The 23,912-nt window shown below is 36.6% G+C and overlaps 1 protein-coding gene across 1 annotated transcript in view; it reads right to left on the minus strand.

The window, feature by feature from the left end:
- Positions 1-19,935: 19,935 nt before the first annotated feature.
- Positions 19,936-23,912, minus strand: part of LOC109073420 (contactin-associated protein-like 5) — an 83,691-nt gene continuing 79,714 nt past the window's right edge. Inside the window, exons 22-25 of the mRNA XM_042733917.1 lie at positions 23,540-23,627; positions 22,069-22,281; positions 21,868-21,942; positions 19,936-21,576 (exon numbers count right to left, since the gene is read on the minus strand). Coding sequence (XP_042589851.1) covers positions 21,380-21,576; positions 21,868-21,942; positions 22,069-22,281; positions 23,540-23,627 — 573 coding nt within the window. The 3' untranslated portion in view covers positions 19,936-21,379. The remainder of the gene's footprint in view (positions 21,577-21,867; positions 21,943-22,068; positions 22,282-23,539; positions 23,628-23,912) is intronic.

The following is a 23,912-nucleotide window of genomic DNA, read 5'->3' on the forward strand; positions in this document are numbered from 1 at the left end:
TGTCTTCACAATTTCTTTGTAATGGGGTCCATGTCTATTAAGGTCAACTATATGTTAGTGTACTCTTAGAAATGTGCAAACTTTTCAGCAGACAACAGCCTACATGCATTCTCGGTCAACAGATTTTATACAGACCGAACTTGCACTTCAAGAAAATGCAATGGCATAATAGTAAAATCTAACATGCGATGTTCTAAGTTATCTGAACTGCATGAAATAAGAGACTAGTACAGACTTGTATCATTTTTGTTTCATATGAATAAGTCACCAGGTGGCGCTGCTACACTAGACATGAATCTTATAACTAAAGTCTTCAAGGAAAGTAGGATTCAATCCAACTGTAAACTCTTCAGTGCTGTATCTCCATTCTCTGGTTTCTCTTTAGAGATACACTGAGTTGAAGTGCATCATGGTTGAATGGTTTCATTCAAAAGATTAAAAAAAAAAAGAAAAGAAAAGATATGCAACGCATATTAGGCGCTCTGAGGTGGATTGAACTAAATAACTACTTGCTATCACTGAACCCCTGAACAGACTCGCTGTCTTACCCTCTGAAGCTGTGCTGCTAAGTGCAGATGAAACAATACCTCTGATTCTATTATTGTAGCTCAACTGCAGAAGTGAGAAAAGCAGAAAAATATTATCTGGGTGTCGCCTCGCCTCTGTCATCATTTACAATGGCAGTAATTTACATTCAGCCGCGCTAATTTCTGCTCTCGAGGGCTGCAGCGATTCGTCATTTCCCTGCGAGCATCTCTTCCTCTGTGGAGTCTTTTCAAATGAAACGAAAGAAGGAAATGACAAAGAACAATAAGACACATTCAGAAAGTTCTCAAAGAGAGCAATTGTAGAGGGTGGATTCGACTAGTTAGTTTCCTCAGAGGTAATCTTCAACAATACATGTCGTCACGGCAGGGCTGTAATCTACGCAGACACTTTCTTCCTCAGTATTTACCTCAACCTCAGTGTTTTTTGTTAGTTCATAGATAGATGGACGGACAGACAGATTTGCATTCATAGTGTTGCTAATCACATATCTTCAGTTAAAATAATGGTGTATAAATAGAATAGTTTTACCTTTTATTCCAGTTATTCAGTTATTGAACTAAATTGGTCAAAATAACAAAGCTAGGCTAGGCTATATATACACCCTACAGGCTACCTATAGGCTACTGTCATAAAGTCCTTTAAGGCGTACAGTCTAAGTTATACCCCTCTTTCAATAATTGACATTTTGTGCTATAACAACTGAATTAAAATTGTTGTACACTGGCTAATGCATCATCATCCTGCATGCTAAACTTTTATCTAAATATGCTACAATTTATAATACATAATACATTAGTACAGTGTACATTACAGTACAGTGCTGCGAGTAGAAAGTAAAAACTTAAAAAATAAATAAATAATATTCAGACATTTATAATATTTATTGGGTCATTATCCAAGAAACTATAGATGCCTTTTAAGATGAGGTCCCTCGCACGACACACACACACATACTATATAATATAAGGTTTATTGTTTATTATAGTGTAATAAAATATATAATTACATTTGGTCCCCCTCAATCCTGAATATGTGGTTACATCCTTACATCATTGCATAGCACTGTTTCTCTTCACCGAGCGGCCTTTTAATAAACATCTTTAATTTTTATCCAGACGCACTGGGCCGAATAGACTTTACTCTCCCTATTCATTGATTATGTTGCGCCTTATGAAAGCACCATAAAAAAAAATCTTAACTACATTTTTGAAACATAGGCTAGCTGGAAGCCAGAAGTGTATAGTGTCTGCTAATTAAGGATTTACATCAAACCAGATATTTGTTGTGGAGCCCGCAGTGCATTTGGTTTGTTGATCGCGGTGTTTAAAAATCATGCTGTGCCCAGAGGCCGATACTAGAGCGAATGAAGTATAAGAAAAGAAAATCTGTCAAAAGAGCCTGTGTCCATGAGAGTAGCCGTCTTTAATTATTCATGCTGAGTGGGAATAGTCGTACTTGCTAGACTTTGTTATTCAATGATAGGACGCATTGATTGACTAGTGTAGACGCTTGGTATTCCTGCACGTGTTGGATCAATTTGTGTGTGTAGAGGAAAGAAAGAAGGCTGAAAAGAGAGATGGACTGATGGAAACAGTGAGGCTCAGGACTGCGGGGAGTTATGGCAAAGGACTGAAAATCTATCATGGTGACAGTATGCATGGAAAACGTCAATATGTGTCACACACAGAAAACCTTCCGGGTGGATAAAGGAAAGCGACAAGCGCAGAGCCGGGGATCTGTGTGTGGAAACGCAGGTGCTGCCATGCTTATCGGGTTTCTGGTTGTCCAAACATAGCCCAGTTCATTTTTTTGATTAATATTATTGATCCGGCGAGGAAAATTATGGTAGCCCACTCATCCGATATAAACACGGCAGATATCAAAGTTGCTTTTCTCTTCATTAAAGTTTAGAGAGGGAAACGTCTGGGGAAGTGCAGCCAGGATGTGTTGGCTCGCATTAATGGCGTCTCTTCTATATATACTCCAGCATATGTGACTGAGAAGTGTTCTCGACATCTTGTACTTGTCAAATCTTCTACTTTTTGTCTCCTTAATTAGCATATTGAGAGCAGTACCATCATGGCAGGTGCTCTGAGCTGCTAGTTTCTGGTTTTACATACTTTCTCAAGTGGAGATTTTCGAATGCAACCAGACATCTACATCGCAAGCTATTGAGGTAAAGAGGAAGCAAGACTTCAGAGTTGTATAATTGACATAATTATCCGTGAATAAGTCGATTCTTTGTGCCAACACTATTTCTAGACGTTGTTTCTTTTCTACGTCCCATCAGGCCAGATCTCTCTCTCTCTCTCCCCAAGATGAAGCCAAGTGAATCTAAATGGGACGCATGTTTTATTCAGGAGACAAGTGATATTATGGCTTGTGCATCGGGGAAAAAAGTGTGCTTGAGTGTTTTTGTTTGGGTTGGTGTTTGATTGGAAGTCACTAAAGTGAAATTACTTTACCTATTGATTTTTCGGGCTCATTTTCTTACGATTTAGGAACACGGCGGAAAGGAAATGCTTTCACGGATATCTTAGTTAAGAATGGCATTAAATCTACAGCTGTAGATTTAATGTGGGGGGTGAATTAGATGTTGTGAGTTTGAGATGCCAATGTTTAATTGCATCATTCATCAGTGTGACAGCAAGTTTTGCTCAGTTTTGGGCAAATTTGGTCTGAGGAAGTTCCTGTAGTAACATAATGCTAAAACATCTGTTTTGTGGACATGAAGGAGATTATATTCCCTAAATATATTTTTATTTTTCTTTGCAATTTTCAACAGGCAGTTTCCTGTACCAGGATGTCATCTGGGAAGTAAAGATCAACTAGTTGTTTTGTCATTTAAAAAACAACGTATGGAAATGGAAATTTCTGAGAATGGAGGTCCACATTAATGCCTATTCTATTGAAGGATGTCACAATTAATTCTAGTTATTCTAGTGAATCTTAACCGTGGATTAATGTCTTTTTTAACCCCAGATTTTAAGCCAGAGTGGGTTATGCAACATTTCACAGTTGCAAGGCTTTTGCGTGGAGGATGGCAACATTTAAACAATTGGCTATGAATCCCTTTTCAAGGTATACAGTATGCAGAGCATAAATGTTAAAATTTTACATGAATGCATTCAAATGTGCTTTTAACCAAAGCACCGTACATTGCATTCAGAGTATACATTTTATCTGTTCATGCATACCTTGGTAATCGGACTGATGGTCTACTATTTGAGCTAAAGGAATGTATGTGACAAAAGCAACCAATCATGCAAAAACTTTTAATGTGCTACTTTTAGTTTTTAACATCTGAGCAATAATGCTATTCTGCAATAAGTAAATAAAACATGCTCCTCTGCAATAAATGAAGTGACATACTCCTCCACATTTTCTTTAATTTTGTTTTTGTTTCACAAGACAACCGCTGTGGATTTATGTGGCAACATGACACAGATGGAGTTATTTAAACACATTGTGCGCTTGTTGTACACTGTATTTGTCCAATCAAAGTTATATCTTGTCAATTAGTAATGTAAATAAGAATGTTAACCATGATTTTCAAATGTACAGTATTAAATCTCAAAACCTGACCACCTTGGAGTAATAACTATCCAGTACTCTACAGTGTGAAACATTCCTATAGCTCAACTAAGGTTCTGTTTCAAGGAATGCACACACTGGAAAAATAGCTTGAAGTCACTGTAAAGCATCTGCCAAATGCCTAAAATGTACATGGGACAAGATAACCCAGGGTTAAAAATGATAACCCAGAGTTATAAATTTCACATGTGAACAGTTTGCTTAAAGATCTGACAGCACTGCTCCACCTAAAACAACCTATAACTTTGCTCCATCTAGAATGGGATAACTTTCCTGCACCATTACCTTGTCAAAAATGCCTATAAAGTAAAGTCTTCATTGCATCCAGTCCTTCTGAGGAAAATAAAGGGACGACAGTGCACCAAATTCACAACCCTCCCCAAGGGGTCACACTGACAGTATCCCATTTCTCTCGCTGTACTCTCTGTCTACAAATCCTAGTAAGCTAAAAGCAGATAATTCGTTTCAGACAGAGCACAGTATGAGAGCTCTCCTGGCTTTGTGAGCCATCACACTGAATCCCACCTCAAATAAAAGAGGCATGGGAAAGTAACTTTATGCAGGATTTTTTGACATTGCGATGGTGTTAACAGAGCTTAACCTTCTCCGGGTTTAATTTGCTCAGGTGCCTGTTTAAATGTCATCGCTGGCCTCCTGATTGAAGACTCCCTGCCTCGCTGTATTTGGAATAAGTTATTAAACATCTCTAGTCTGCCATTTACGTAATGTCTTGGTATATTAGCAGGCGTTAGGTTAGAGCTGTGAAGTGAAAAATGAAGATGAGCATACAGACCTTCAGGGTTTTTTTAATTATTTTTTTTATTCAAAGTCCGTTCAAACACATCTAATAGACATGACACAATTTACAGAATTTTTTTTATGAAAAATTAATAGCCCATACATATACAGTACATGCACAAGAACTTTTATACAGGCTACGACAGATTTGATTCAGAAGCTATCAATTTGATTCTCAACTCCGATTCGTTTAGGTTCATATTTCAGTTATAGCCTGCTGTCCATGCTGCTTATGAAAGGAATGATCTGCTAATACTGTGAATTACACATGGCAGTGTTTTAGACCGATTCAAACCTGTAACTCATCTTTTACTAAAGTATTTACTAAAAAGAACCGGCTGTTTCAGTATTCGGGCTGGAGTGGTGGCACGGTATGTTTTCAACTAAAAGAAGTTATTTATTTTACGGAATTGGTCTACACTGGTGGTGATGTATATTTTTGTTTCACAAAAACGAATCAACTCATGGAGTCATTTGGTAGTGAATCGAATAACACTTGTTGGGTTGAATCGATGAACATGATGCACTTGGGTTGAAATTGTTTTTGCACTTGGCCAACAAAAAGAAATTTCCTGCCATTATTTTGAGGTAAACTGTGTTTTTAGTAAATGACATTCGTTACAGGTTGTGAACTCACATTCTCAACTGTTGTGGCATTAAAGATTCAGGAGAGGCAGTATAGATTGAGCAGAAGAACAAGTGCATTGAAAATGGGCACAGAGTAAAAGATCAATTTCACGATTTTACGATTTGTTTTTTTTGTTTTTTTTTTCAAATAAGATATTAGCATAGTCAATGAATATCAAAAATCAAAACTTCATTGGTTCTCATGTGTCTTGCAATTAATATCAAATATTAAAGTGACAGTTCACCCAAAAATGAAAATTATTCATTAGCCATTGATAACGGTCATGTATTTTTTTTTTTTTTTTTTTCATGCTGTGGAACTCAGTGGCTACAATCAACAGTTTGGTCACCAACATTCTTCAAAATACTGAACTATTGAACTATTACTTTAAACCTGTTCTTGATTTGAGCTTCTGTTCTTCACATACACAAAAAGATGAATGCTTATACATTTCTAACAGATACTGGTATAATAGATCTCCTTTTTTTGTGAAAACAATACAATAGATGAGAAAACTGCATAATTGTCATTTTTGGATGAGCTTTTCCTTTAACACGCTCATGCAGGTTTAAGGATTCTGCACTCTGCTGACATTTTCAAGCGATCTGATTAAGGCTGACCTGTGCTCTGTTAACCTTTAGCATATTGCATTGTATGTTCTGTGTGTCTGAACTGAATCTGGCCTTCCTGATGAGATGGCGAGAAACAGCGAGAGAAACAACAGGGAAAGGCATGCCATTGATTTGCTATCCAACTCCGCTGCCGTAATCACCTGATTGTTCCAGACAAATATACAGGGGAATCGACGAGAATACCAAATTAGATCTCACTCCCCTCTGGCCTGCTCCCAACAGAACACATTTTCCTCAACCAAATGCTGTGTAACAAAGAGCTATATTTAAACCAAACCAGGAGATTTGGCTTTTGGCTTGTGTGTGTGTTTGGCAGCTTTGATCATTTTAAATTAATTTTGCAGAGAGCACTGCCAAAATAATGGGCAAGAGTGTGTGGTTTTGCCCACATTTTGGGGAAAGAATGTCCCAAAAAGAATAGTAAAACCTGAAATTATCTGTGTTGAGGGGACAGGCCAACAGACCCCATGAGGAAAATGGTTTCTAAAAAATAAAAGCCATCTGCAGTGAATGGGTGTCATCAGAATGCAACAGCTGATAAAAACATCACAATAATGGACTTTTACATGCACAGCTTTTCACTTCACAAGAGATTAACTGATGGACTGTTGTGTGTATTGCTTGTGGATTACTGTGATGTTTTTATCAGATGTTTGGATTCTCATTCTGATGGCACCCATTCACTGCAGAGGACCCACTGGTGAGCAAGTGATCTGTACTGATGAAGAAACCAATTCATCTACATCTTAAATGGCCTGAGAATCAGTAAATTTCATTTCATTTTTTTTTCTTTTTCTTTTTGTTTTTTTTGGTGAATTGTTCGTTGAATGAAAACTCGCCACCATGACAGAAAAACAAATGTTTGTGTATGTTACGTGCCAATGGACTCTTTAGGTCAGGGAGGTAGAATTTGTACTTGCATTACTATATTATGAAGTGACTGTTCATTTAAGAGCTACATTTTGCCAATGGGTAAAGCAAGGAGCATGTACTATGCGTAAGAGAAAATTCCCATAATTCTCAACTTGTAAGGTTGTTATCAAGAATAAAAATTCATAAGAGGGACATTTGCAAATATCCTCATTAGAGCGAAGTCTGAAAACTTGCCACACTATAGTTTTACTAGCTCTGAACAAATCCCCATATTGTCTTTGGGCTGTCACATAATTTCCTGCTAATTAGCTGGATATTTTAATAGATCTGCTTCTTTTTACTAAAGCAAATGTCTCTTCAAAAGTATTTTAACTCTTGGCCTAAACTAGCACAGCTACTTCTCAATTCTTTTTTCTTCCTCTTTCTCTCTTATAATCAACACGTCTAATTTTTAACACACTTTAGAGCACTTCAGATGCTTTGCTTCTTGTTATTGATTATTTAAAGACTCTTTGGGGCTAATTTGCTTTGGTCACAGTGTTGGGAAAGCTTGAAAACTAGAAACTACACAATTTAAAAGTAGCTAAACTAAAATAGAGTTAGTTTAGTTATGCTGATACTTTCAGTTGGTAGTAATATAATTAAAAGACCCTGGAATTTATATTTGGTTCTTCTTGGCATTTGTGTCTTTGCTTAATTATGTGTTCTCAGCTATCTGTCCAGGGAACTGGCATTAATATGATAATGTGATTTAATTACTACCTTTTTCTTTCAAAGTTGCTTTGGTGAGTGTTTATAAAAACTTAAAATGTAAATACAAATTCCGTTTGCTCTTCTAAAGGTTAAGTATGTTTTGCTATGATTCTTCTCGTAATTTGCACATTAGGCTACCTGATGTTAAAGTTACATAATGGCTATGGATTCGAGATTATCTCACAAATGTTTATGTCCATTCCCAAATCGGTATATGAACTGGAGAATAAATGAAGCACTGGTCTTGCTCCATAGCCATTGCTCCAGTTTGCTTTGGAAAGACTTGATCTGAAATTAGTGAATGTTCATTTGTACGAAAAGCATCTGCTGGAGCAGTAGCATAATAGTCTACAGAGTGTGTGTTTCATGGAAAAGGTTGAGGGTTATTTGAAAATGTTGATTGAAGCTTTAATGGTGTCATGATGAGAGGTTACGGGCTGATTATGTGGTGTGCCATTTCAATAGTGGAGTGTGGGTAGTTTTTCTTCATACACACGTACACACTCACACAAAGCACACAGAACAAAAAACTATATATAAACTGAACTGGCAGTAAATGACTAAATGTTCATTAAAAAGCTCTTATATGGTTTTCATCTGTTTCTATAGCAAATTTAAAGGTACAATCATGTGTGAAGAGGAATATTACCCTCATTAAAAAAAGAGTAAAGCGCATTTCACCACAAATGAAAATGTTATAATTATTTTCTTGCTCTCATGTTGTTTGAAACCTATATGGAAACACATTTTTTGTTTTCAAGAACATTATGCCTAAACTTTTTCATATGTAAAAGTAAATGATGCTTGGGACTGAAAAGCTCCAAAACAACAAATAAACAAACAAATCAACCCTATGTTTTGTCTTGGTGCAATAGAATTAAATCTTGACCAGATCTGTGCAGATTACTAACAAATTGTAGTCCATTACTGATTACAGATTGCATGATGAAAATTGTAGTTATTTACATAATCTTTTAGGTTACTTATTTTAGGCTACTTTTAAGATAACTTTTTTTTTTTTTTTTATCTAACTTGATTTAAAATTACCATTAAATGTGCCATATTGTAAAAAAAAAAAAAAAGTTAATTAAATTTTTTGATATCAACATCATAAAAAGTGTTTCCCAAACTGGGGATTGATAAAAAGCTAAAAATGTGCAAATGTGTTGTTAAATTACTGAAATATTAACTTTCTCATAGATATTTGAAGTAAATATTTCATGTCAAAAAGGTTTGGCTGACAAAAAACATTTGGGAATACCTGCAGTACAGGAACAAACATTAATAATCATGACATTGCACACCCAGAGTCTGTCAGGTTTGAAATATTTTTTGTTCAAAATATCCAGAATCAACAGTTACTCAAGGTCACTGGATATGATGAAGACATATCAGTTTCGCAGCTATACATCACCAGTGTTTAGAAACATGCATGATTATTTCTTTCATACACAGTCTAATTGAGAGGTGCTTTTTTCACCTAAATTCAGAAGCATGGTTTGCAAATTCATTAAGATGACATTTAAATGGCCATTCTATATTGTGAAAACGCTAAATGGTATGACAGTAGGATTTTTAGAGAGGAAAATTTAAAGAGAAAAAAGAAGAATTAGGGAGACTCAAATGATCTAACGTCATTGTCATATGTATATGACTTGAATCTGGTTATGAGCATTTTAAAATGTAATATGCTCTAATTACAAGTACTTGATTTTTGGAATCTAACCATGTAATCCAGATTTCATCAGTTACTACCCAGCTCTTCCTGGGACTATTAAACAAGCATGCAAGCAAACAAATGCTAGTGAAAATAAATAATATAAATAAAATAATGTTTTGTCTTAATACAATAAATAAATAGAAAGTCCCCATTACAGTAACTAAAATCACTGCTGGTAATGTTGTTAACCAGTACAAAAAGTCTGACATATTCACAAAACAGTCTGGCAAAACTACAGTATATGTTGCTAGTCATTTAAAAATATCAGTGCTGCAGTTTCAGGTTCAAAGTACACTTTAATGGAGTTTCCATTTCCTGTAATACTTTAATTGTGTATTGATTTTATTTCCCCAGAGGCATAACCACGCTTTTGAGATGGCCTAAATTCCCAGAAACCCACTATGTCAAATACAAGCCTTATACTCCCAATCAGCAGTTTACAGAGATGCGGGGACCCCATCAAAGCTTAAGTGGCTGATTTTGAGCAATTCCAAAGAATTAACTTTAAGTAGTAACTGTTACTTTTTATGCTATTGAGTTTTTATGCGTGGTCCACACGTGGAACACATTGAGTACCTTTATGCTCTCAGAGGGAAAGGGGCATTTGTTTATGCTTCAGTTACTAAAATTAACTAGTGTGACTCATGCAAAACTTAGTAGGTATATTCAGTGTTCGAATCGGGGGGGTGGGGGTTTGGTTTGTGCTGGGGGGGGGGGGGGGGGGGGGGGGGGGTTGTGTGTGTCCCGGACCTCCTAAGCATTAAGGGACCCCCCATAACAACCAAAAAAACCTGGGGTGGGGAGATCCCCTAGTTTTTCAATGAATTACAATACTTAAAATAAAGTTTCGATTGCTGTATTAAATTTAGACCTGCTCATGTTACCCTACATCATATTTTATTTTTATGCGTTTTTACAGCGTTTCTAATTGTAATCAACCACACACGAATCTGTTGAGCTTAGGAATGCAGAAGCCAATCAGAGGCGTTCAGAGTCATCGCTGAAACCCCAGAGTTTTGTTCAGATGTTTGTACAATGTAAATAAGAGATTCATTTATCATACAGTGTAGCAGCTTCATTGATTATCAGGAGTTATGAGTGCTTAAACACTAGCTAAACTGACTGCTCATTTAGAGTGTGTTCTTTCACTGCATGATTCAGTGTAATAAAAGGCATTTGGAATGCTTCCAAAATTCAAGATATGGGGGCAGAAAATTTATATATTTATATCATTTCATATAGGTAATCAATATCATGTGAAGAGTGCCATTTTTATCACAAAAATCACAAATGCGATTTTGATTTTATACAAGTTCAATAAACAAGAAGTTCATATTAAGAGACTTACGTTTTAGACACTCTATTGCCTGTTTTTGCACTATTTCACCAACAAAAATAATTCCAAACACAGCCACAGCACTGTTTTGTGTCTCTGAGCAACATGCGGTGTTTGTTTCTGAATCAATCACCCGTTTAAAGGGGTCATATGATGCGATTTCTGTTTTTCCTTTTCTTTAATGTGTTATGTAGCTGTTTGTGCATGTATACGATCTGCAGAGTTACAAAGCTCAAAGTCGCCCACAAAAGTATTTATCTAAAAAAGAAAGCTGATCCAGACCAGGCTAAAATGCCTCGTTCAGACACGCCCCCACATTTCTACGTCACGATGTGGAAATATTTGCGTAATGCTGCCCAAATGTGCACCCAAAGCAAGAAGGCATGGTTTCAGGAAGCGCAGTAGTGTTGATGCAGCCATGTCAGGGAGACGCTGTGTGTTTGTGTGCGAAAGAAAAAGCACTTTATTCGGCTTTCCGGAAGTAGATGCAATAAGGAATCATTGTCAAGATTTGTTTACAACAGAACAGCACAACCAAAATATTTGAATTTGTGCAATGCATTTTATGGACGACAGTTTTGTGAACCTAGGAGTGTACGACTTTGCTATGACAATCTAGCATTTTTGAATCAGTGACTGTAAGTATGTTTTTTTATTAGTTTAAGTATTTGCTATTGACTGTTCAAATGCGGAGTTCTGCACATCGTAGAGTAACGTATCGTGTGTGTGTGTGTGTGTGTGTGTGAGGGGAACAGGGTCACATCTCAGCAGTGAACAGCCTGTCAGAAATCATAGCATGTCAGCTGTCTTAACCGGGGCTTGTGTACTGCTTAATCACTGTGTCTGTCAAGTGACTCTGTTGCCCTTTCGGGCTTGAACTGATGGTAAAACTAACAACATTATAAACTGTCTTGATATTTACTTTGAAAGCTGAAGCTCGCTATTAAGGGGCATTACATTTCCAATGCGTGCGTGTGGTGTTCGGCCAATTACAATGCACTGGGTCAGCTGGCCAATCAGAGCAGACTGCGCTTGTCGGAAGGATGGGCTTTGTTGAAAACGACGCGTTTTAGAGAGGCGGGGCATAGGACCTACAATAATGTACAGTATTTGAAAAATAATGTGTTTTTTGATCATTAAAGCATGTCAACATATTCTGTTACAGAAATTAACACAAAATAATGATCTTTAAAGTAGCATCATATGACCCCTTTAAATGATTCGGTCAAGCGGCAACCTCCCGCTCTCTCTCATGAAGCCCATATGGAAGTGACTTAAACTGTAATTCATCGACTGGAGGCTGGCTGCAAAAGGGAGTCAATCCTATAGACTTCCCATGTTAAAATGCCCAAATTTACAGCAGAAAAAACATGTTTACAGCCTGGTTCAAAAAATTATTTTGGTCTATATATACAAAAACGCTCTTTGGAGACCTATGGGTGATGTCACGGACACTACGTCCATGTTTTTATACAGTCAATGGATTCGGTTCAGTTGCATTTACTCAACGGTGACTTGCTGCCACTTGCTGGTGTTTTAATTTTACATCTAAAGTACTTTTCTTTGTCTTTTTTCTTTCTTTTTTTTTTTTAGTGATCTGCCAGGACCTTGTTCGCTAATCTAAGAGGCAAGCACTCCAAAGTTTGGCTACATTTGCAATCAAAAGCCTAAAAAACTAAGAATAATATCTGTGCTGGCTAAACATGTTGCAAGAGAGGTGTCACCACCAAAATGACAAAGCACTTTAATTTAATAGATTGTTAAAGATCACAAACATGATTCAAACACCAACGTGAGTCTGTTCCTAAATTACAATGATTCGTCTGTTTCATTCCTCAACCTTTCACGTGTGCGATCAATGTTGTTATCACTTGATTCATCGGTGCAGTGTTCGATCACACGCCAGTAAGTGGTGAAAAGGGGCTGTTAAAATGTATTTGTCTTTGAATCATACAAGAGATTTGTTCAAGAACAGTGATTCATCCAGTAATGAAACAAGTACAGTCATTGAATCATTCATTCATAAATGACATGTGATTTTGTTTAGTTGTCTAATGTTTTTTTTTCTTCAGAATTATGGGAGAACCACAACTTCCACTGAAAAAAAAACAAAAAAAAAAAACCTCAATTTACCCTGAATCATAGGCTACAGGCTATTTTGCACACAAACAGCTCTTAAAGAGTTTTTATGTAGCCTGTTGATTTTAGTTCATGGTATTCAGTCCAATAAATGGTTTGCAAAAAAGGAGACACAGGATAAATGTTTGATATCATTATTTAATCACATTGGAATCGAAACTGGGAATCGAAAAGAATCGGAATCGCTAAGAGGAATCGGAATCGATAAAATTCAAATGATACCCAACCCTACTTACCATTGGATTTTGGTTACACAACCAAAATTTAACTAAATATCAACGTAAATTATGAGCAGTGTAAAACATATAGCAGTATAACCCAGGATTCCTTTACCTGGGGTTTAGGATGTCCCAGGGTTAACAAGCCTATTTCAGGTGTGAAAAACCCTTATGATAGTATGCTCTGCAAAAAAAAAAAAAAAAAAAAAAAAAAAATCTCGCATATACCTTCATCCTTTAATTACCTAAAGGAACTGTCTGTTCTCGTCACATGGATAAAAGCGTCTGCTTAATGAATAAATGTAAATGTGTAAAAGTCTCTAATATGAGTCCCTGTGCTACATCTCTCAGACATTTCTCCAATCATTATATTTTATGACTCTTTGATCAAGGGAACAGAGTGATCAAAATCTGAGTAGCACTTTTATTTTTGTTGCATAGCAAGAATTAATATATGTAGAAGTTTGTGTTCTACTAGGCCACATCAAAAACTTTTTACTTAATGTGTCATCCTCTCTGACAAAAATCCTTCCATCTTCTATTGTATTATAATATTCAAATACTGCAGTATTCAATGTTAATACATACTTTTGACTTTATATACTGTTCAAAAAAGATAGTTTCCCCCCAGTCAAGGACACATCAAATGACAGTAAGGACATGTAAAATGTTAAATTATAAATTAAATATTTATTTTTCAAATAAATGCTGTAACTTTCTAGTTATTAAAGAATTCTGAAAAAAGTATCATGGTTTCTACATAAATATTAAGCAGCTCACCGTTTTCAACATTGGTTTCAACATTCAACATTTTCACATTTTCAAATTGCAAACCATGCAGCTACATAATTTAATCTATAGAAATGTATAGATTTATCAGATGATTCACTGATTAACCCTTAAGATCAGATGGATTAAAGACAAATGTATTAACCTTAACAAGAATAGAGGCATATGAAAAGAAATATAGCATTATGAAAGGCAGTTAATGTGAATGAAATGTTTACATAGATTAAATACTTTGTGTTCTGAAAAGTGTATTTTGGGATTTTGTGTTTTGTACTAACACAATTGAAAACACACTTAAAATGTGTGAAAAAAGTGCATTTTTGATGATGTGTTATGAGATTTGTACTAAGAGTGTTGAAAAGCTTTGACTTACTTATGAAAATTGCACCAAAATGAATATAAACTGTAAATGAACACCTGTAATTGTCATGGCAGTTGATACATGTTCTATGCTTTGCTTTAAGAGCATGAGGCAGGCAATGCATTCTGGGAACACCTCCAGCTGAGGAGTGTCTGGAAACGCTGCTTTGTGTGAAAGCACTATTAGACTTCTCACTGATGGCTTTGTTCAATGGACTTTGAAGTACACATTTTTCCACCTCTAAGAGCACAGAGCCTCGTCCTGTTCACTGATCTCTTCTTTCCTGGCATGAGCAGCATGTGACAGGTCAAAAAAATCCACTTGCCTCTAGTTTTTGAGGAAACCATATAACCAAAGGAAGCGTTTCCTCTCTTTTATTGCAGCAGGAAATCTCATTTAAATCGAGCTATTTGATCTGTCTGATGTTTATGCTAAAAGCACATACTCTCTTTATGTTTTGGACATTCTTGTCTTCATGAAGGTGTAAATTTGCTGATTGTGCCTTTTAAGTGTAGTACATGATGGAAGCTTGTCACCCTTTCAGGTGCTATGTATTGTAAATTAAAATGACAATACTCTCAATAAAGCAACAAGATTAAAATATTTTATGTTAACATGCAGACACACACACACACACACACGCACAGCTGAAGAGAGTCTGCTATACACTGTTTTAAAGCAGCAGAAGAACATATACTTTATTTATCTCATTTCTAGATTATCAGTTCATGTAAAGAGGTAACTTTTAAACGGTAGTGTAGGTTAGCAGAAGTTTGTCATGCTTTAGTCACAAGAAATTCTGCTTTATACTAGAAAATTCTACAGAAGAATGTCAAGGTTCATTCTGTGAACTGAAGCTCAATAGAAAGTAGGTCCTGAAACCCTATAAACAAACAAATCTAACACTGAGTGGTTAAAGCAGAAGAAATGTAATTTTTGAAAGACCAAGTTATAGTCCTGTTTTTTACCCAAAAGATATGTCAAGGGACAACTTGAAAAGTTCACATCACTGAGTTGAAGCAGAGTTGAGGCCAAAATGTGCAGTCATTTGTGCAGTTCCACACTCACTAGAAATGTTTGGTTGCATTATATCACCTGCTCACTCATTCTCATTCTGACGGCACCCATTCACTGCAGAGGATCCATTGGTGAACAAGTGATGTAATGCTAAATTTCTGTTATAAAAAAAAGGAAAAACTTATCTACATTTTAGATGGTCTGAGGGTGAGCACATTTTCAGAAAAATTCTCATTCTTGGGTTAACAATTCCTTTAATGTAAGAGATTTATCAGAAATGGGATTAAAATGTTGGCATTGTAACTTTCCAGATGCTGTACTGTAAGCACCTTATTTTAAGCATGACTTCTTTAAAAAAAAAAAAAAAAAAAAAAAAAAAACTGAAGGGTGAGTAGAAGTTATTTTCTGTTTTAATGTAAAATATGCAACAAATGCTGTCGAATGAGCTTAACTTGAACCCTGAACATTTCTCACAATGCTGCTTGGCACAAACAACAGCAAACTCCAACCAGCAGAATCCATTTGACCTCCCTGATGGTGCATTGCTCTCAGGCAACAGTCTGATACTGTAGATCATGAATATTTACACCCTAAACTCTAAGCTCTAACAAACGTGTATGATAAATATGCTTCCCTGCGCAGCAGAGGCCGGTGAAAACACGGATGGGTTCATCTGTGTACGCCTTCAGGGCCGATCAGCAGGAATGCCTGATGGGAAAAGATGTTACCCGGCACATCCAACCATTTTAGAGACGTGCTGAGCACAGAGCCTGTAGCTTGTCAGCAACAACATAAAAAAAAAAATAAATAAATACAAGCTCCAGTAACTCAACTGCACAGGCAGAGGCAATTTTGCAGTAAATTTACACAATTATCCTGCTTGAGTAATCAATGACTCTCGTAGCTGGCAGAAAAAAAGCGATGGCCGCCAGATGTAAAGTCTGTGTGTGTGTGAACAGGTGTGACTGTACCCCTCTGCGCTACAGTGAAGCCTCATTTCCCATACCCTGCCAAATTTGCAAATTGAAGTGTGCGGAGGCTCAGGTAATATTGCTGCAATTTGAGATTTACTATCAGCCTTGAGAATACAAAACAGTATCATGTGTGCAGACAACTGCACATGTGATCATGTACCACGGGAAAGTGACTTCTTGACACGCATTCTATTAATTAATGCAGACACAGTAACGCAAGTGATTAATCCAACACAAATTTTGCAATAAATGAATAAACTAATAAAATATATACCATCTAAATTTCTTGTGCCCACCAAAGCTGCATCAAAACAGGCTGGGACAAATATCATGATAATGACGATATTAATTTAATACATTTAAAAATACCATTTATTCCTGTGATGTAAAACTGAATTTTTAGCATCATTACTCCTGTCTTCAGTGTCACATGATCCTTCAGAAATCATTCTAACATGCCTGATTTGCTGCTCAAGAAATATTGTAAACTCACTTTTGATTTAATGTGTCTGTGCTTAGTAAAAGTAATTGGCATTAAAAAAATGATCAAATAATTTAAATAGAAAATAAAGAAATAAAATATCTTAGTGACCCCAAAATTTTGGAAAATAAATGAATAAATAAATACATTTATAATTCAAAATTGGACCTATATATTATATATTATAATAATACACTGTACAGTATATAAATTCATGTCTTCTATCTCAGACTCAGTGAGTATTGAATCTATCTCAATCAGTATAAAATAAAATAAAAAAGTTTTCTGACAGCAAACATTTTGAACTATATACATTTCTGTATGTCGACTACCTCAATTAGTATTCTTAACTCAGCTTCAGATTGTGCAAAATCATTGGGTGGTTGACTAAGTAGACAATGCAGATGAAGATGCCAACTCCACCAATTAATCTTGTTAAAAACACACAATTATGCTCAAAGTTCCAGAGCTTCACGACCTCTGGCCAGAACTCATACCAACCACCCACAAGTCCACTGGTCCAGCTGACTTTTTAAAAATGCTGCCAGTTCCAAAAAAATTAATTATGTGGTTTATGCCAGCTTTTCCCCAGGAGATCACGTAGCAGATAACAGATGACACACTGGGTTAGAGTTCCCTCAGATCTCATCCCAAAGTAAATGGCAGCCAAGGTTAATTGGCTTCTCTGGACTCCCCAGAGGCTGATCGACGGTATCAAAATTGTTTTGCTTTTGTTAAGTGCGGAGGGTGATGGGTTTAATCAAGGTATTAAGTAAAAAAGATTTAGTCACAAGCAGTGATTTAGTCTCCGCTTCTGGCATTCGACTGTCTACTGTGCATCCAATTAAAATCAATGCAAACTATAATTGTATTTTATAGCAATTGGGTGGTTCAAACATATTCAATCAAGAGACTGGGACTTACATTGTGCCGCCTGAAGCTTACATCCACCTCACCTATCATGACAAATGTACTTTTGGCACAATGCATCTTTGAATGCATTAAAAATGAATATTACACACAATTGAACTATTATAGTAACTCTCATAGAAATTCATTTAGGTGTAGGTATTCTGTCTATCTTTCAGCTTCTCTTCAAGCCAAATATCCATGCAGAGAAGAAAGAGCAATTTATTTCTTTTTATCTCCCTTTCACTATTTTTTCTTGCTTCCTTTGTGCTTTAAGGGTTGAGGTGTTGATTAAAAACACATCTGAAAACCAACTTTTTTGGGGTTTTTCTACATGCAGCATTTTCAGGTTTGACTTTTCTTCAGATATCCACTCATATTGGGGGCGAACTGAATTTGGGCTCACTGATAATTCAATCTACATAGGTTTTTTTTTCTCCACATGCTCTATTTTCCTTTCATCTGGCTCAGAGAAAAGAGCAGAACAAGTTAGTCATGTGAAACATTAGCCTGTGTAGAGATGCTTCATCCACACATCTCTTGTGCATTTGTAGTCTTATATATATTTTTTGTAATAAAATTGTTTACATTTTAATGTAAAAAATCATAAAAGGGGAAGTTATTTACTGACCACATGTTAAACAATCACAATTTTACACTAATCCATCAAAGGTTTGCAATTAAGATTGGTTAATGTTTTTGGACCAAGTCTCTTATGCTCTCCAAGCAGAGGCAGAGGGTGAACCAACTCCAGGGTAAGGCTAAAAGCAGTCAAATGTATTAAACATCATAAACCCGTCTTTTTAAGCAAGTACCAGACATGGGTGTCATGTAGGCTACTAAAATATGTTTAATGGGACTGAATTTGTATTTAACGTGATAACAATTTAATAAAAACATCCACGGTTATTCAAACAGCCAATCAATTATAAGTAGAAAGTGACAATATAACTAACTTTGATCTATCACGAGTTTAAGCACTCTCAAAAAAAAAACAAAAAAAAACTATTGTTATAATGACTGCAGCTGTATACACTGTGAAATGAATATCTTACAAAGAGGCTGGAATTCAGAACGCATGCACACTCAACAAAACTGACCAGTTTCAATGAGGACTCATCTGAACGCCTCTGATTGGCCATTGAAAATGCAGCGGTTGGCCTTGATGGATAGCCAAAAATGTTAAGCAGCACAACGGTTTTCAACACTGATAATAAAAAGAAATGTTTTTTTTTTTGAGCAGCAAATCAGCATATTACATCGTGTCCTTACTAAATGCGATGCATCACACAAGAGGTATCTTTTTCACGCTAATCTGAGTTTTTGTCCTAAAACAGCCGCAACGGCGACAAGCGAAGTTTGTATTTTAGAAATGGCTTCTATTTCTGTGACATCATGGCTGGAACAACATACAGAGCAAAGCATACAGCAAGCCAGCAAATTCAAAGTTTTTAAGATCACAAGGAATCCTGTCCACACTTTGACTGATAGTCTAACTTCAGTCAAGTGTGTTCACATATTGTGAAGCCGCCTATACCAGAGGGCTTGTTTTGAAGGTGCGATCATTGTTTTTGTCAGACAATCAGGTGCATCCTGCCTTGAGAGGTGTTGTTTGGCTTTGTCTACAGCCTACCTGTTACAGCAGATGGCCAAGAGAAGTTGTTTCATTACCACTGTATCCTAAGGGTTCGCAATCGATACGCTCTCTCCTTTTCCTTCTCCATCTTGGCTTATATTACTAACGTTAGCGGTTCATTTGACACACAGGAAATAGAAGGTCATGCAGGCTGTATTGTAGAAGCGCAATGTGCTCTGTTGTACACTGCACATTTTGCCAGGTTGTATTACAGGGATATAGAAAAATAGCACACTATGCACAGTAAACATACTATACACTGCAGAAATAATAAGAGTAGTATGGCAATCCACTATGGCTCAAAAATATGGATTGTCTGCTGGCCTGAGGCCTTTATGAGAGAGTTTTGCGACAGTTGACAGAAGTGTCTCGTGTTACATATTTGTCAGTGCTATATCAGTAAAAAAATTTATGAACATGGACATATTTATTCAGCAAGGAAATACTTTTTTTTTTTTTTGATCAAAACTGACAACTGTTTTCAACAATAAGAAATGTTTCTTGAGCATCGAATCAGCATATTAGAAAGATTTTTGAAGGATTGTGTGATACTAAAGTCTGGAGTAAAATTCAGTAAATTACTTTTTATAATACATTAAATGGAAAATAATTTAAATGTAATTATTTATAATTAAAATTATTTCACAATATTGTATGTATTGCACTTTTGATTGACGAAAGAGACTTTGAAAAATATTTTTACAGACACTAAACTTTTGAACGGTAGTGTACATGCATCTTTTTGATTTGCAAACCTGTAATTATGCAAGTTATATTAAAATTACAATATAACATTTTCAATTTATTTGAAAAAAATGTGAATTTTATAATTTTATGTGCCAAAGCTGGTGAAAATTTTGGCCCGTATTAAGAAGCAGAAACAATCCTTATGTTAAGCCTGAGTGCAGTATTCCATACATTGCCATACACACTTTCATTTCTGCATAAATATACCAAAACCATTGGTCATCTGCACTCATAAGCTCTTAGAAAGCTCAATTTATTAAATATAATTATGAAATGTATATACACCAGTAGTCATATAAAAAAAAAAAAAAAGCCATATAATTCATTCTCAATAGAAAGCAAGTGTTTTTTCTTTTCTTTTTCTTTTTTTCTTTTTTTTGTGTGTGTGTGTGTATTGTTTTTTTTTCTAGTCAGGAGATATGGACGATAAAGACGAGATTTCGTTCAAGGGGCATGCTGTGTACGCTCAGTTGCGAGACCAGCTCGATTACGGTGGGAAAGAGAATTAAACTGCCTGAATCTGCACGGCCCGTGGGAATTGGTATACAAACAAATGACTCATATTCCATCCCTCATCCTCCGCTGATATATTCTTATAGTCCTTTGGTGGTTAATCCCAGACTTTAGTGGCTCCTTGCACCAGTCAATAGTTTCAACATCAAATGCGGGGTTGTCGGATGCGGACGTCTTTAATCTTTTTTTTTTTTTTGACATGTTGAGCGATGATCGATCCTTTAAAAACAACATCTGGGAAGGTCTGCCGCTCTGCCACAAAACCATTCTCTCAGAACCCTCTCTGCTGGGGTTTCAGTCCATTAGCTTAAGCCCACTCTATATGCAGGCTCTGAGACGGACAAGTTTGAGCAGGCACACTGGATAAAGACTATTCAGAGTGATGCTTCAGCCCTCCTGCTGTGCTGTTTGCTTGGAATGTGTGTGTGCTGTGCATGTATAACCTATTATTATGCCCGTAAAATAACAATATACAGCTCTGTCATCATCCAGGAGGCCGGCGCACGCTTACGTTCCTGTAAGCTTGACTCTCTTCGTAGAATAAGCAAACAAACAAAAATGTCTCTGTTGTAATTTCTTGTGCCTGTTGGGTCATTGCTGGCCTGTGATTGGCTGCTCAACTTGCAGTGTAGATAATACAGTGTGGTGGGTTTGTTAGCATGTACACTGGCGACAGGCTGTTCGATTAAAGGCCAGGCACGAGATGGCGAGGTCAGATGTAGTATTCTTTGCTGTCGTGGTTGGGTTTGTGCAGGTCCAGTGCAGCCCGGTATGGAGGATGTTCCATGCTGGGTCGATGTATCTTTCCGGTGATTACGGGGGGTGCTGGAGTCCGTCGGTGATGATACAGGAAGCGGATGATGAAAGCCAACGCACAGAGGGTGATGAACACCACTGCAGCCACTACTCCTGTTCATGCGATAAACGAAGAGGTGGCATGTAAAAATGAAAACATGCTAAATATTAATAAATTACACTGGTTCACTACTTTGAATGCAATGGTGTGGCTTCGTAAATGTATCTTGATCGCTTTACAATGCAGTACTGCAGTGGAACAAATGTGACAGCATTAAATAAAACTTCCGATATAACTAAAGGTGTATAAGGCTGTTCATTTCTAAGGATGGTTTATTACTTGTCAGATCTGAGTATTATTTTGAAAAGTTTTTTCACAGAGCACAATATCATGAGGATCTATACCTCCGATTACTGCCAAGTCTTTTTGATCAGCCTTTTTCAGTGGATCTTTGCCTTGGTCTGTTTTTGCTGAGTCATCTGCAAGCAGAGAACGAGAGCGAGAGGAAGACAAAGAACTGGCTTTTGTGATTCTTTTCAGCAGGCTGAAAAACACTCATTTTTGAGTCTCATGCAGTGTGGGAACTATTAAAAAGGATCATTTACCTGACCGTGTGTGTGTATCGCTCAAAGTGTTCGAGCTGGATACCGTCCCACAGCTTGATGCTTCCAGGCGGCCGATAACAGTAACTAACGGGCTTTGGCTGTTTTGCAGGGCTGCCTTCAGAGGGGTAGCCTGATTAAACTGCACGGAGGACAAGCAGCCAATAAACCCTCTCAATCCAGCCTGAACCAGTTCCTTATCAGTGATTTCAATACCTGAAACAGGAAAAAGAATTGAGCAACTGAACTTAAATGTGATGCGTGTAATATTTACATGTTAAAATACATTCTCCCATGCCAGGTTAATATGCAGAGACAACGACACTGCTATTCAAAAGTTTGGGGACAGCAAGATATATATATATATATACATATTTTTCAGTAGGATGTTTTTGAAAGAAGTCTCTTATGCTCACCAAAGCTGCATTTATTTGATCAAGAATACAGTAAAAATGTTACTACAATTTAAATTAACTGTCATATAAAAGGTAATTTATTTCTGTGATAGCAAAGCTGAATTTTAAGCATCCATTACTTAAGTCTTCAGTGTGACATGGTCCTTCAGAAATAAATTTTTTAAAGATTTGATGATTTAAAAAAAGTCTTTACTGTCACTTTTGACCAATTTAATCTTGTTGAATAATTTCTTTTAATTTCTTTAAAAACTTTTTAAAACAAAATTTGAATGCTAATCTACTGTATAAATAAACCATTTCTATGTTTGCTCTTCTGAGAAAAGAGTAACCAAAACAAGGCTCTGTTAGTGACTTTGGCTTAACAAATGGCATGAGTCTGGAGTGAAATTAGCTGATTGTCTGACTAATGGGAGACGAGGAGAGTAATTTAAGAGTAATTATGCATTTCACCTTTAAATGAATTCAAAGTCAGCTGTTAAACTGTTTATGTAACCACTCCACAGCTTTCATTTTAAAAGGAGCCGACTGCAGAATCACACAAGTAACCTCTAATCTGATTAATAACCTTTTTTAGCAAGCTTCATTATTATATTACTCAAGTCCCTTTTTAGTGTCTACAAAGCCTTTCTAAAACAGAATAAATCAGCACATTCAGTGCCAATTCCTTTTCTATTTTGCGTCTGTATTGACTAATGAGTATAAAAGGGGCTTGCTGTAGTTGTGTGAGTGCTTTATTGCTAATTTGTATTAAATGTTCACTCGCCTCTATCAAAGCACTGGGGTTCGTGCCACTTTCAGACCCTTCTTATTGGCTATCAGGTAAAAAGAAATAGTCTCCTAGGCAACACTGAGACACATTCCATTTGGCTTTGACTTGGCAACTCACCTGTGACGGCGCTGTCAAAAGTGTGCCTCCCTACCCAGACAACCACCCACCCCGTCCTAACCTGCCTGGATTCAAACACCTGATGCCACATCAGTGAAATAGAAATGTGTGAAACAGCACACAAGGAACATGAAGAAATGGAGTCCTCTTCAAAAGCCTGTCAGAAGCTCACCTTGGATTCTCCCCAGAATCACTGACCTCGCCGGGCTGAGAGCAGAGCCAGGAGACAGGCTGTACTGCTGGGTTATTGTGCTGTCAATCTGGAAGGGGACAGATAATGGCAGGTAACTTGGGAAAGACTGATACCAGTAATAGATTTGAATCGGTCACAAAAAACACTAAACAAAAAAGAAACATCTCAGGTCACTATGACATGCTTTTAGAAATATCATTTATATCTTACAAGACCTTTAAAATTTATTGGTTAAAAGTTATCGGAGCAGCATACAAGTTCGGACAACTTTAAAAGTTATCAGACAAGCATAAAAGTCATCCGTTCTTATTTTTGTAGAGTCGAGTATAGGAGGTCAAGTAACACCCCTTTT

Source organism: Cyprinus carpio, chromosome B11, assembly GCF_018340385.1.
Source record: "Cyprinus carpio isolate SPL01 chromosome B11, ASM1834038v1, whole genome shotgun sequence".
NCBI classification, from domain to species: domain Eukaryota; kingdom Metazoa; phylum Chordata; class Actinopteri; order Cypriniformes; family Cyprinidae; genus Cyprinus; species Cyprinus carpio.